This window comes from Dipodomys ordii, unplaced genomic scaffold (assembly GCF_000151885.1).
Source record: "Dipodomys ordii isolate 6190 unplaced genomic scaffold, Dord_2.0 Scaffold48, whole genome shotgun sequence".
Lineage (NCBI taxonomy): Eukaryota > Metazoa > Chordata > Mammalia > Rodentia > Heteromyidae > Dipodomys > Dipodomys ordii.
In genome coordinates, this window is record NW_012267264.1 from 8944957 (window position 1) to 8958757 (window position 13801).

General features: G+C 40.9%; 1 protein-coding gene across 1 annotated transcript in view; it reads left to right on the forward strand.

The window, feature by feature from the left end:
• The window catches only part of Wnt2 (wingless-type MMTV integration site family member 2), a 44676-nt gene extending 32623 nt beyond the window's left edge, over nt 1-12053 (forward strand). The window contains exon 5 of the mRNA XM_013019951.1: nt 11405-12053. Coding sequence (XP_012875405.1) covers nt 11405-11634 — 230 coding nt within the window. The 3' untranslated portion in view covers nt 11635-12053. The remainder of the gene's footprint in view (nt 1-11404) is intronic.
• The last annotated feature ends 1748 nt before the right edge of the window (nt 12054-13801 follow it).

A 13801-nucleotide genomic window follows, 5' to 3' on the forward strand; every position in this document is an offset into this window, starting at 1 on the left:
TATGGCTTTGTAGTAGAGTTTGAAATTTGGTATTGATATTCCTCCAGCACTGGTCTTTCTGTTGAGGATCGTTTTTGCTATTCAGGGTCTTTTATTGTTCCATATGAATTTTTGGATTGCCTCTTCTATTTTCTTGAAGAATGAGGTTGGAATATTGGTAGGTATTGCATTGAATTTGTAGATAGCCTTGGGAAGTATTGCCATTTTCACTTTGTTGATCTTTCCAATCCAGGAGCATGGGTCTACTGGCCATTCTTATTTCCTCTTCAGAAAAATCTCTTTAAGTCTCTAGCCCCTTGTTAATGCAGTGGTTGTTTCTTTTAGGATTTGTTTTGGGGGGGATTCAATTTTATCTCTTGTATGGCTAGTGAAGATTTTCTTCCAATCTGTGAGCCTTGTATTGATCTTACTAGTTACATCCTTTGCCATGCAGAAGCTCTGCAGTTTAATGTGATCCCATTTATCCAACCTTTCTTTGATTTGTTGGGCTTCTGGGTCTTTATTAAGAAAGTTTCTACTTGTGCCAATGAGCCTGGTGTTTCTCCTACTCCTTCCTGTAATGTTTTCAGGGTATCCACCTTTACTTTGAGGTCTTGGATGCATTTGGAATTGATTCTGGTACAGGGTGATATATAAGGATCTAACTTTAGTTTTCTATACGTGTTTAGCCAATTCTGCAAACACCATTTGTTGAAGAAGCTGAACCAATGCAACAGTGATACAAGACAATACATTGGAAATGAACTTTACAACCTGGGTGGGGGGGGGAGGGAGAGTTGAGGGGAAAAATGAGGGAGGGGGTAACAATGTTCAACAAGAAATGTACTCATAATCTTACATATGCAACTATAACTTCTCTGCACATCACTTTGACAGTAACATTAAATTTCAAAACAGAACACAAACAACCAAAACTAAAGGCCAGATTATGGGACAATCTGGGTTTCAGGGAACCCACTTGATCCATTTTCTGTGATGTTCTCAAACTTACATTATTTTGATAACATAAGGAATAAGATATGCATCTCTTTCTGTTTTGAAACTTATAAAAATTAAGGAATTGATGTAGAAAAGGTGCTGAGAGAGCTAAGCCAGAAGAGAGTGGAGTAAAAAAAAATGTTTTGGCAAAGCTGATGTCACCATTTTCGCAGATAATTATTATGTCTTATACTTAGTACTAATTGCTCTCCAGTAAGCCTCCTTTCTGGACCTTCAAGTGGCATATCATATAATTACCTTTCCTTCATTAAACACTGTACCTTTTAGCTATTTGTAGCTGGTAGCCTTGGCTGGCTTCAAACTCTAAATTCTCCTACCTCAGCCTCCTCATTGTGGAGAGCGCAGGTCTGTGCCACCACATGGAGCTAAATATTTCATTTTCTTGACCCTTACAACACGTGCAGTCTTGTATTTACTCCTGCCCCACTGGCTAGTTTTCCTCCATTTCTTCTCTTATCATTTGTACAGTCTAAACCTCTTTTTGTTCTCTGGCCTTTTTCATTTCCGGAGTTTTAAATGTCATCTTTATCCTCATTTGTGTCCTCCAGTTTCTTCCTGTGTCAAATTCCCTGCTTAACATCTTCGCTCAGATGTCTAATTTTTAACCAACTGGCTTCTGTTCAGAGCTGAACCCCTCAATTGTCCCTAATCTAAAGAAAAAAAAGTTTTCCCCCAGTCTTTCCCTGCTAAGAAAATGGCTTTACCACCCAATCTGGTGATCAAACAAAACTGAAGGTCATTTGTTGCATTCTTCCCTTTTTTGGGGGGTCCGGTTGTGGGGCCTGAACCTCTGGGCCTGGGCACTGTCCCTCAGCTCTTCAACTCAAGGCTAGCGTTCTACCACTTGAGCCACAGCACCACTTCTGGCTTTTTTTTTTTCTTTATGTGGTGCTGAGGAATCAAACCCAGGGCCTCATGCATGCGAGGCAAGTGCTCTACCACTGAGCCACCTTCCCAGCCCCATACATTCTTCCCTTTCTTTCCTCTAACTGGCTTCTGTGTCTTTTCTGCCATCCCCTAAGTCTGTGTGAAAATCATGTAAAGAGAGACAACATGTCTACCCAATACTCCCACCATGGACTGGGACAAGGTGCCCTCTTTGGGCAAAGGAAAGCTCTACTTATTCATTTGTAGCATGTGACAATTTGTCACCTGTCCTCCCTGATGGACTCCACTGGAAACTCTATGATGGCAGGAGCCATATCTGTCTTCTTCACTGAATCCTCAATATCTAGAATATGTGTTGAACTGAATTGATGGCAAATCGAAAACAACTTAAAATACGTATAGTAGATAAACTGATTTTTCTTAGTATAGTGTAGCTTCCTAACAAAGGCAGCTTGGTTTCTTTACAAGGATTTAATAAATTCATCCTCTCATTACTCTCACATAACACACAACCTATGGAAACCCCATTTAAGCTTAGGCGTTAAATAGAATTTTCCTTCGCATTCAAGTACAGCAGTAGGGCATTGACAGAGCTTCAAATGTTGCTTGTTGGCCATCTCCATGGATGTGATCAAATAGATGCTCAAACAAATGAACCTATTATTTGAGCTGCCACCAGACAGTCCTTTGACTTTTCATTTATACTGCTAGCAGTGGGATCACAAGGTAGGTAAGCCAATGCCATTGTTAATGTAAGCAGTAGTATTTTTATATTTAATACTAGTTTATAACTATGAAGTGTAATTTTATGTTATCTTTCAAAATATAAATTTAGTGAGATAATTGTATTTTAGTAAAACATCTTGATTGAATTAACAGTGACAATGAGGTTAAAATTTTGAAAATTGAGAAAAAAAATCATTTTGTTTTAGAAAGAGAAAAAATTCGCTAGGCACTAGTGGCTCACACCTGAAATCCTAGCTACTCAGGAGGCTGAGGATCACAGTTTGAAGACAGTCCAGGCAGGAATATCTTTGAGACTCTTATGTCTAATAAACTACAAAAAAGAGCTAGAATCAGAGCTATAACTAAGTGGTAGAGCACTAGCCTTGAATACAGAAGTTCAGGGACAACACCTAGGCCCAAAGTTCAAGATCCAGGATCGGCAACAAAGAAAATAATGGAATAAATGTACATTTTTCTTATTTCCAACTCTGACAAGAATTTACCTAATACATGTGGTGACTTCCTTTAGAGATGTGTGTAAAATAGGAAATTTTTATTTCAAACTATCATGTTCATGTACTTTGAATACTTCATTTAAGATTTCCCCATGAAACCCAGGTATAAGAGTAAATACTTTCTTTAAACTTACACACATTTCAAATTATTAAGGAAAGAGCCCTGCACTGTAATTAGGAGATATTGGTGCTATAAATTGCTACTCATTACTATTTCTAATAGTTACTAATTGGATAGCCATGAATAAAGAAGCTTTTCTTTGTCTCTTAAGACATAGTACTTTAATCTAGTAATTTCTTTCTTTAAGTAGCCTAGTAATTTCTTTCATCCCTACCTTCTTCCTGCATTTTTTCCAGTCTTTGATATTTCATTTATTAGCTGTACAAAGGGTCTTCAATATGCCAGTCCCACCCGGGGGTGTGTCCTGGTCAAACACAGCCTTCTATCACTCTGGCATGTCTCATTTCTTCCCTCCCCATCTTATGTTCTATTTTCATATATTTGAATTAAGCATTTCAACCATTTTCATCTTCACTTGCTGCCTGCCATCCCCACTGATACACACACTTACCCTTCAACAGAATGTTTTCCTTTCATTCTTATACCAAGAGGTTTTACTCTGGCATTTCTAACACGCATGTATTACATTTGCTTATAATAACCCTCTCTATGATTATCTCTTTCCCATCCCAACATCCTGTTGATTGACAGCTTTAAGTGAGATTTCTAATACCATCTTCTTACATGGTTGGAATATATTTTGGTATCATTCATCTGAAATCATCTGAAGAGAGACAAGGTTTCTACATTTTGTGCACTTGGAGAAAGTGCCTTTGTGGGAGAAGTGGGGGCAGGGGCGGTGCTGCTGTTAGGTTTTAAGAAGCTGTTTCTACTTTACTATTTCATAAATTGGCAAATATACGCTGACCAGCTGAGCACTATATAAACCTAAACTTTGTCCTTGAGGAGACAAGATCCAAATCCATACACAAGCTCTTTGGCTTGCTGTACATTTAAGGGCCACACAACTAGGCAATAGAGGTTTGCCCCAGACAGGGGTTGCTGTGTGGAATATGTTCCTATAGGCTAGAATCTTGAAGGATGGAAAGATTTTCCATAGAAAAAAGGGGTAAGGAAAGTAGTGCTGCAGAAGAAGGTGACTCTTAAGGACAGCAATTTACATGACTATGATATCAGAAGGTTACCTCCCTGGTCCAGGCAGGGAGTGAGGAGATGGCCTATTCAAAGGGTCCAAGTGGAGTGGGGGTAGGAAATAACTTTGGGCAGGCTACATAGACCAGATAAGGAAGGCCTTCCAGAGTCTGATTGGGACAATGTTAATTCTGTTAAAGAATTTATTAACTTAATATGATACAGCTTTCTTGTACCAAACTTTTCTAAGCTAGGAAAACCAATAACATGATTTGAGATAAGCGCAGATCTTGTCTTTCCTAAGTAACTTTGCAGTTGTTAATGTGAGGTAGGGGTTAGATGAATGTGAGGTCTCTAACATTTGCTCCATAACATTCTTTTGTTCCCTCAATAAATCTGTGTCATTAATGACAACATGTAAGTCAACCAGAGGAGAAACAGCCTATTGGATGACAGGCTTAAGTGAATCTTGCTTTATGTCCTAATGGTCAACATATGGGCCTTTGTCAGCTGGTGTGGCAAGAATTTCCAAAGATGCAGGATGGGAGAGAGTGGGGGGGGGCAAGAGCAGAGAGAGAAGAGGAGAAAGGGGGAGAGAGAGTGAAAGAGGATGAGAGAATGAGACTCTGTGTGTGTGTGTGTGTGTGAGAGAGAGAGAGAGAGAGAGAGAGAGAGCAAGTAAGAGCCCTTCCTCCAGGTCCCAGAGGTATGGGTCTGGGAACTATTAGCCAAAGCCCTCTATTTCTCCTCTGCTGTCAGAAAGATGCATGTTGGTGGAGACAGAAATGTTTTTACACTGGGAACCCTGACTCCATTATTAATTTTATAGCTCTGGGGATGGGATTCTCAATGCCATAAGTTCCCTCACCATTGTCCTATCAAAGTTTGATATGTGGTCCCAAACATACATGCTTTAACAACTCTTATTTAGCAACTCTAAATTTCGAGTGCATACAGGAACTCTTGTGTGAGTTGGGGTAAGGATATACCATGTAGGGAAGGTAAGATCTGTGCAGCGAGAAGGAGCATCTTACAGCAGAAGCCTCACCCACCTTCAAAGTGCCTGGGCCTTATTAATGCACACCAAATTTAGGCATCAAATGTCAGCAGTTGTTTGGAGGTAAAGATGATAAGAGGATTGGAGTCTGAGCCCATTATAAACTATTAGAACCATGTTAGCCAGCATTTTTCATGTAAGCTACGTTAAATAGTTTAATTGTGGGATATTGTGAACTTCAGACGAAGGTCCTCTGCTAAAAAAAAAAAAAAATTACGTCAGACCCTTCAGAAATTCTTTATTTGAATTAGAAGAAACAAAAGGCGTTGAGACACTGGGCCTGCACTGCTCCATGAGAACCTTCCTTTCAGCGCTTGGCAGTGATCCCTGTTACTTGCTATCGAAATGACCTTGGGCAAGTTACTAAATGTCTTGGACCTCCATCTCCTCATTTCCAGAATGGTGATTATCACAGTACCTGCTGTATAGCTTATGGAAATTAAATGATATAATAGAGTCAAATATTACTGCAGTGTTTAGTCCTTCGATGTCCTCTATAAGTTTGGAGTCTCTAATTATGAACCAAAAGCAAGTTGAAAGGGCAATAAAAGACAAAGAAGAAAAGTGAATAAAAGAAGTTATAAAGGATAAAGGGGAAAAATGAATACATTTCTATTCTTCAGTGTTGAAAATGTGAAAGCTCTCCCTCATGGGCTTAAGGCTGAGAGGGACAGCTGGGTTTTTGTCCCCCATGGCTATGGTCATGGCTATGACTCATTAACTAATATATTGGCTTATTGCTTGGACAAAGAAATCTAAAATGAATGTATCACAAACATCTAGAAGTAAGCAAAAAGGCATAAGATAAAACTCAGTGGCTCCCTATCAGTTAACACTCACATATACATATATTTATATATATGATTAAATTTACTTATCATTTATTTTAAGCAAAATGTTAATGCTCTCTCCATTTTTACAAAGACCGATGGGAGGTCCTGAAGACAGTTTAGCCCTACTGCTACCAATAATAAGGAAACTTGCTATCAGTCCCTCAAAGCAGCACAAGCAGTCAGTTCCATGTAGATTCTGCACACAACACAGGCTCTTTGCAGAGTTTTAATGAAATAGCTCTATGTTTTGCTAAAATAGCAAAAAAAAAAGTCTAAACTGTTCTTCTATCCTGTGGTCTATCACTGGATCCATTTAGATCAAAACTTCAGAGAAGGCCCAGTTGTAGTCCATCGCTGGGCAGATCCATCCTTTCTTCTTTCTTCATAGACAGCTCTTCTCCCTTCTCTGTTGGACCATTGTCTATGCTCCAATACCTCAGGAGACGCCCCCACTTGGCTCTAGGATGCAACTTTGCTGGTATTCTCACACATGGCTCTTAATTTTCAAGAACCTCCGGTCATCTTCCTTCCTGTTGGCCTCATTATGCCCTGTTGGCACAGACAGTGAAGAATGACATATTCCGACTCCTTGTTTTCCATCATTTTATAAATGAGCATTCAACTATGAGATATCTCATTGCCACAATCCTGGTTACTTTTTCTGATACCACTTTTTCAATGTGTATCAATGGTTATCACTGTAGCCCTCTGTCTGAGTTCTGAGGGTGTTGAGGTCACTTCACTGAACAGTCCTTCTCTTCAGACAGAGTCCAGGCCAGCTTTCTGTATGTATATGGGGAATGAAAACCACCATTACACAGTTAGAACACCAGCTCCAATTGTATTGGGCTTCCAGTCCCTGGGGAAAGACCACCAAGTTAGAAATCAGTAAAAGACAACTTTGCCTGGTATAGGAATAAACCACTTTACCTCCTGATCCTAGCCCACTAGCCCCACAGCCCTAAGTGGTATAGGGAATCCAATGCACTGTACTGTACTGTAGTCACAGTTTAATAAATGTAGATTGGTGGAAATGAAGAATGTTTGGGTAAAAACTCATTTTCATTTGGGATCTGAATGAGAGTAGTTTTCATACCCACTGAGTGGTTCATTCACATCCATGGCTTCAGTCTCCCCCCCCCACCAAAAAAAAAAAGATTTCTAGACCCATCACTTAATCCTAACTTGTTGTCTGAATCCTAGCAAATACTTTTAGTAAATATTTCTGCCTGAATAACCCAACAAGACTGGATACCCCTCTGGATTCCTTTCTCTCTTCCAACTGTCCATGTGTCACCATGTCCCATGTGTTCAACTTGTCCCATTCTCACTGTTTTAAAGCTGGTTGCCTCCTGTGCTGTCCATAGTACTTGGTAAGGTTCTAACTTGTCGTTGTCTCCATGCTGGACCAGCTCAAGCCATTTTGGCTCCAGCATACGGGTGATACTTCTGAAATACAAATCAGATCATATAGCCATGTGCATTAAGATCCTCAACAGAATTCTTTTACCCTTAAGTGAAAGTTTCAATCTCTTATTCTATTACACAGATCCATTGGTGGATGCAGTTTCTATTCTCCCCTCCAGCCCCTCCATTTGAAGGTGGTATTCCAGTCATATGTAGCACCTTTCTGTTCTTCATAGACCAGAGCTCTGCTGCTTTTTGGACCTTGACCCATGTGACCTTCTCCCTCTTTCCTCCTCCACCAATGCCATCAATTTAGCCTTCTTTTTTTTTCTGCTCAAGATTGGAACTCTACCACTTGCACCGCAACTCCACTTCCAGCTTTGTGGTGTTTAACTGGAGATAAGGCTCACAGACTTTACTGCCCAATCTGGATTCAAACAGTAATCCTCAGATCTCTGCCTCCTAAGTGGCTAGGATTACAGGTGTGAGACACCATACCTGGCTCCATCTTAGCTTCTTATGGAAATACACAATGCACACAGAAAGTGTATATACCACTTGCTTCATTCACTGCACAGATAGGGGAGAAGAATGAATTTTCTCAAGTAAACACACCCCTGTAGCCCATGTCTAGTTCAAAAATCTGAAAAGGTCCAGAGTTCTCAAAGCCTCCCTCATACTCCCTTCTACACCCAAGAGAAGCTGTTACCTGGATTTTTCAATATCATTGATGTGTTCTCCCATTCTTTATACTTTGTATGAATGAAAACCCTTGTCTGAAATGAAAGCCTGTATCAGATTATCTATAAAATGAACCTCCAAAATGTTTAATGGCCCAAATGACTATGAACTCCCCGATTGGGGCTCCTTAGTTTTCACGGTTCTGCCCGTTCCCCTTCATCATCATGTTTCTTAACCCTGCCCTGTCTCCACAGCCACACGCCCTCCTTCTCACTCATTCTTCCACCCCTGTGCTGTCCCCATCATCCACTGAAACTTCTCACATCATGCAGCTCCAGATGTCTCTTTGCTCTGGAGTAGAACAAACACTTTTTCAGTTACTTCCTACGTGCCATCTCTACCTCCTGCCTGGCAATCTTATAAGTCACCAAGGTGGGTGGTTCACTTTCTGTCACTTATCATGTAGTTTCCTGTCTCCACTGATTTCCCCTTCCCAGGATCCCTACCACTCTTCTTGACTTAGCATTTGAGCTGTTTCTTGATTTAACTCTGGACTTGCTAAGCACCCACTGCAGAATCAAACCCAAACTCTAGCACAGCATATAGACTCCCTAACCTGTTTGTGCTTGGTTCCTTTCCTAGTCTCTGCTGAAAATACTGCTCTCTACTTCTCTGCCATATTGAATCTGCATGCATTTTTGTGAACTTGCTTAGGATTTCTTGCTTTTTATATCCTTTCTTTCCCTGCACACCTGTTCTCATCCTTTATGTTCTGTCTCTATTGCAACGTTCTCAGTAAAACAACATATTTGAGAGCTTTTTACCTGGTCCTGTTTCCTACTATTAAGATTAAAACTAAGAAATATCATTATTATAATATATCCCTTTGTACTTAACTTCCTCGGGGCAAAGGCTTTGTTCACTGATCAGTTATAACCCCTCACAACTGCACATTGTAGGTACTCAGTGAGCACTTATTAAGTGAATGGATGCATGACTAACAATTGCGGAGAACTTACTGTGGCAGGCAGGCACTTTGTCAAATCAACCTCAATTCATCCCCATGCAAATGCTATGCGGAAGAAATTATTTAATCCCAATTTTTTAACAGGATTAACTTGCCCGTGACCACAAAGATGACACATTGCAACTCTAAGAATGAACCCTAATTTTCCCACATTTTAAATAACTTCACTCTTCACTTTTTGTCTGCCATGAAACTTTGCACATGACTCTTCTGTGGTTTTCAGTATGTCTTGAGAAAATGAAATAATTATTCAGAAGTACTGAAAATATCTGGGCCTTATTTTATTCCTTCCCTTCCTCAAAACCCCAAACAGCCAACACAGCATCTTACACATGTTTGTGTTCACTAAATGTTTATCAAATGAAATAATGGGTGTGCTGTTTAGAGACAGCATTTGGCAGTAAGTACTTTTTGCACAATCAGAGCTTTTGAGTACTGTCCTCATGGTTGCTCTGAATCCAGGACCAGCTGCTGAAGCTTCTTCAGTATGGTGTGGGCTTTGAACCACCCCTGGCTGACCCATCCTCCACCCTGACCCTAGTCCTCTACCATCCTTCCTGTCCTCATGAAATTCCTCTGATCTGTCTTCCTGCTCTTAAAGGCTGACCAGGCAGAGAAAGTTCTCTCCCTCCTGCTCCCCCTCCCCCCTGCTTTTGTTGACCTCATGCCTTGCTTGAACCTTGTTGCTTTCCTGGTCATTCTGGACAGGCAGAGCAACATGACATTTATATAGATAATTCTAAGACAGAACAGATTGTGGTAAACAGAAAGTCACGAGGCCCTCTCTGTAGGAGATGGGAGGAAGCAGACATTCCTAGTTATATGATGGAGGAATTGTGCTGACTTTCTAAAAAGTAAATTTCTTTTTTTCAGGCCCACCAATTATTTAGGGTTGTAGATTGCAAGAAATAGAAAAAGAGGGAACTTAGAAGGATAGAGTGTCTAGGAACTCAAAGGATAGAGTGCAGCTTGGCTTACAGAAGTAGAAACAGAACCAGAAGGTAATCCAGAATTAAGTAGCATTCAGTTTCTTGGTCTGACCTTCAGTGTTTCTATACATTTGCTTCATTGTTCTTTATATGGATCTTCATTTATCCACAGCCCTTCATTTCAGAGCAAAGTTCCAATGGCTACTGAGTTTAAAAGGAAATAGTATCTGTCTCTCAACATTCACGTACTCCTAGAAACTCTACCTGATTAGCCCAACATGAATCAGATCCTCATATATGGTCCAAGCCACATGAACTATGTAACGCTCTACAACATAGCTTCAAGGGACACATGTCCTAGGAAAAGCATCATTGTAAGCTGAGTGAACTCTCCAAAGATGTCAACTATACTTAGTTCTGCTATCTGATGAAATTCATGTATAGGAATTCTGGGTATTTCTCCTGGAAGAGAGCAGATTAAGAAGCTTTCAATATTTGAAATTCTTAAAAGGAAAATATGCAAGTATACATTTGCATATGCTTGCATAAATATTTGAATATTTATATATTTCACAAATGGAACACTGATTAAGATGACATTCCACTAGTAATTCCTCACTTTTTCATGCTATTTTGTTCTCAGAAGATCTGGAATCCTAGCTTTAACCAAGTATCTCCCACATGTCTCTCTGGCCTGTGAGACTGCAGGGTTAAGCGGTGGTGAACCAGGTTGGGTTGCTCCTCCCTCCTCCAGGTCCCATAGAAAGGACACCAACTCTTCCCCAACCCTCTCCATCAGAAGCCAGAAGGCTGGTCTCTTTCTTATAAGCCAGGTATGTGGTCAGGGAATTCTCTTGCTTTTCCATGCTCTACAAATTTTGAGAACACTAACCTGGATCAATCACTGATAGTTTGAGGATGGAAAAGAAGAAACCAGGATAAGTCCCTTTTTGCATTCAAATCTCCAAGGCAAATCCAGAGTTACATGTCCATCTTTCCTATACCCTGCTCATATGTCACCTCTAAGCTATACACAGAACAGGAACCCACAGAGAAAAAGTACAGCCCCTGCCTGTGTTGAGGTGGGTCCAGGCCTTGTTCTGGAGGATAGGCCTCCTAACTCTTCTCCTGAGGCCTTATATAAACTGCTCAAACTATTCAAATGATATTTCTCTGGCTTGTTTTCCAGGCTCCTTGGGTACAGCAGGCCGTGTATGCAACCTGACTTCCCGGGGCATGGACAGCTGTGAAGTCATGTGCTGTGGGAGAGGTTATGACACATCTCGTGTGACCCGGATGACCAAGTGTGAGTGCAAATTCCACTGGTGCTGTGCGGTGCGCTGTCAGGACTGCCTGGAGGCTCTGGACGTTCACACCTGCAAGGCTCCCAAGAGTGCCGACTGGACAACTCCTACATGACCCCAGCAGAGGTCCTCATCCACCTTCCCTCCCGAAAGGACATTCTTTGATCTGCAAAGACACTGGACCTCTGGGTTCTTGGGGTTGGGTGGGGAAGGGTGGGGCGTTTCCCTAAGGCATGTGGCCTTGGTCTCAGCAGAAGCCCCTTCTCTCTCCCTGGGGGCCCAGAACTGCAGGCCACAAGCTGCGCATAATGTATACCCTATTCTATCCATTCCATCTTCCGCAGTCTGGGGTCACCTCTCTTCCTGCTGAGTTTGCTTTGGAAATGGCAAGACAGGCTGTTCTGAGGAGGAGGGCAATGAGCCCAGATCACTGTCACCTACGCTTTCCTCTATCTAGAGCAACTGGCAGGGGGGGGGAGCGGTGAGAGAAGCATTTCAAAGCAACTTTCTCTGTGTCTTCCAACAAATGCTCACAGTTAAGAAATCCCAAGCTTCCTTCGGAGGATGTGGGAGCGGAGCAAGTTAAAGAAAGCAGACCACCTGTCACCAAATTAACTTTTAATTCTTGAATAATCCCAGCAAGGCTTTTGTCTGACCAAGAGATGCTCACTGCTACCATCCTGTGTTATTGAGAAGTCATCCTTGCTTAGAGAGGTTGGTTGTGAATAAAGTTCAGGTTTTAAATGCAGATTGTGTCATTGATTGCCATATTGAACTCTGATATCATAAGGTAGCAAAGGGTGTCCTTTGATCCAGTGTTTTCATTTTTCCCAATAATCAAAGCTTCAGAAAGTAATTGCTTTCCATCCTTGCCCCCTCCATTTAAAGAATCACAGGAAACGAGACTGCCTTCGATGGGCATCAAGATCAAATTGGAAGGAAGATGGATGATCTGGTGGTATGTTGAAACAATTGGGTGAATATGGTGAAAAATGATTTAGTAAGTAGAATATCAGAAAAATATGTCCACACATATAAAGAGGGGGAAAAGAAGGGCAATTCCAATCTGAGCTTATGTATGTGACTCATGGAATTTTACAACTGAAAAGACTTAGAGGATGAAAACTTTCAGGATGACAAGACCAGTGGAATGCTAACAGAAAGGATTCCAGGCCTGGGTCAGGCTTTACCATGCCAACACACTTGAGAGAAGTCAGTCCCATATGCTAAGGAGCGTCAGCAAGTACCTTTACCCTTTACAAACTGTCTTTTCAAATTAAGATAGCATAATACTGTTGCCTAAAGCATTTGGCACATACCCTCGTCTATATGTTTAGCAACCATACTATATCATATTGCAAATATATCATGACTTGAAGACATTGTTTAAGCAACCCAGCTGTAATTATGGGGACATCAATATGCAAATAGTGGTTTGTTTTTTGTCATCAGCCAAAAGATGACATTCAAGGAAAACAAAGAGACTGCCTGTCACACTTTTATATTAGATAAAAGTAAGGTGAAATCTATGAAACTTCCTATCATCACCATGTACAATTCGGTTCTCATTTTTCTTGCTCTCAGAGCTATATTCACTAACAAAGTATTTCAATATATGCAACCTGTGTCATATTATGGAGTCTAGCTCACTTTCACACAGACTTTCACTTTGTTCTAGCTTTGATTTGGATCCTTTAGACTGGGATTTATGGAAAATAACCTACTGGAGTACCTTATCCTAACTTCTCTCTGTCTCTGTATAATTTGAGAGGGCTTCAGCCTTCTTAAAATGGACTGAATTTATTCCTTTTCCCTATATCTTAAGGTCCCAAATTCATTGTATCAGTTTTCCAAAGTTGCTTTCATCTTTTTGCACTCTTTTATATTAAGTCTTTTCTTCCTTTTCTGCAATGCTGGGGATAGAACCCAGGGACTTATGCTTACTAAGCAAGAGCTCTGCTACTGAACCACATCCACAGTCCTCTTATTATTCTAGGGATTCAGGTGGTAGAAACATTGCTTAGTGTGGGGATAGCCAGGCAAGGGAGCAAGTCCAAGTTTCCAGTTACACTGGGGTTTGGTATGGATGCTTTCATGGGGGTTCCAAAGCCATCGGCTCTTCTGATACCACATGAATGTGAAGCCATAACACGATATATATATGTCAGGTGCTGGTGGCGCATGCCTATAATCCTAGCTATTCAGGAGGCTGAGATCTGAGGATCACAGTTCAAAGCCAGCCTGGGCTAGAAAGTCTATGAGACTCTTATCCCCAGTTAACC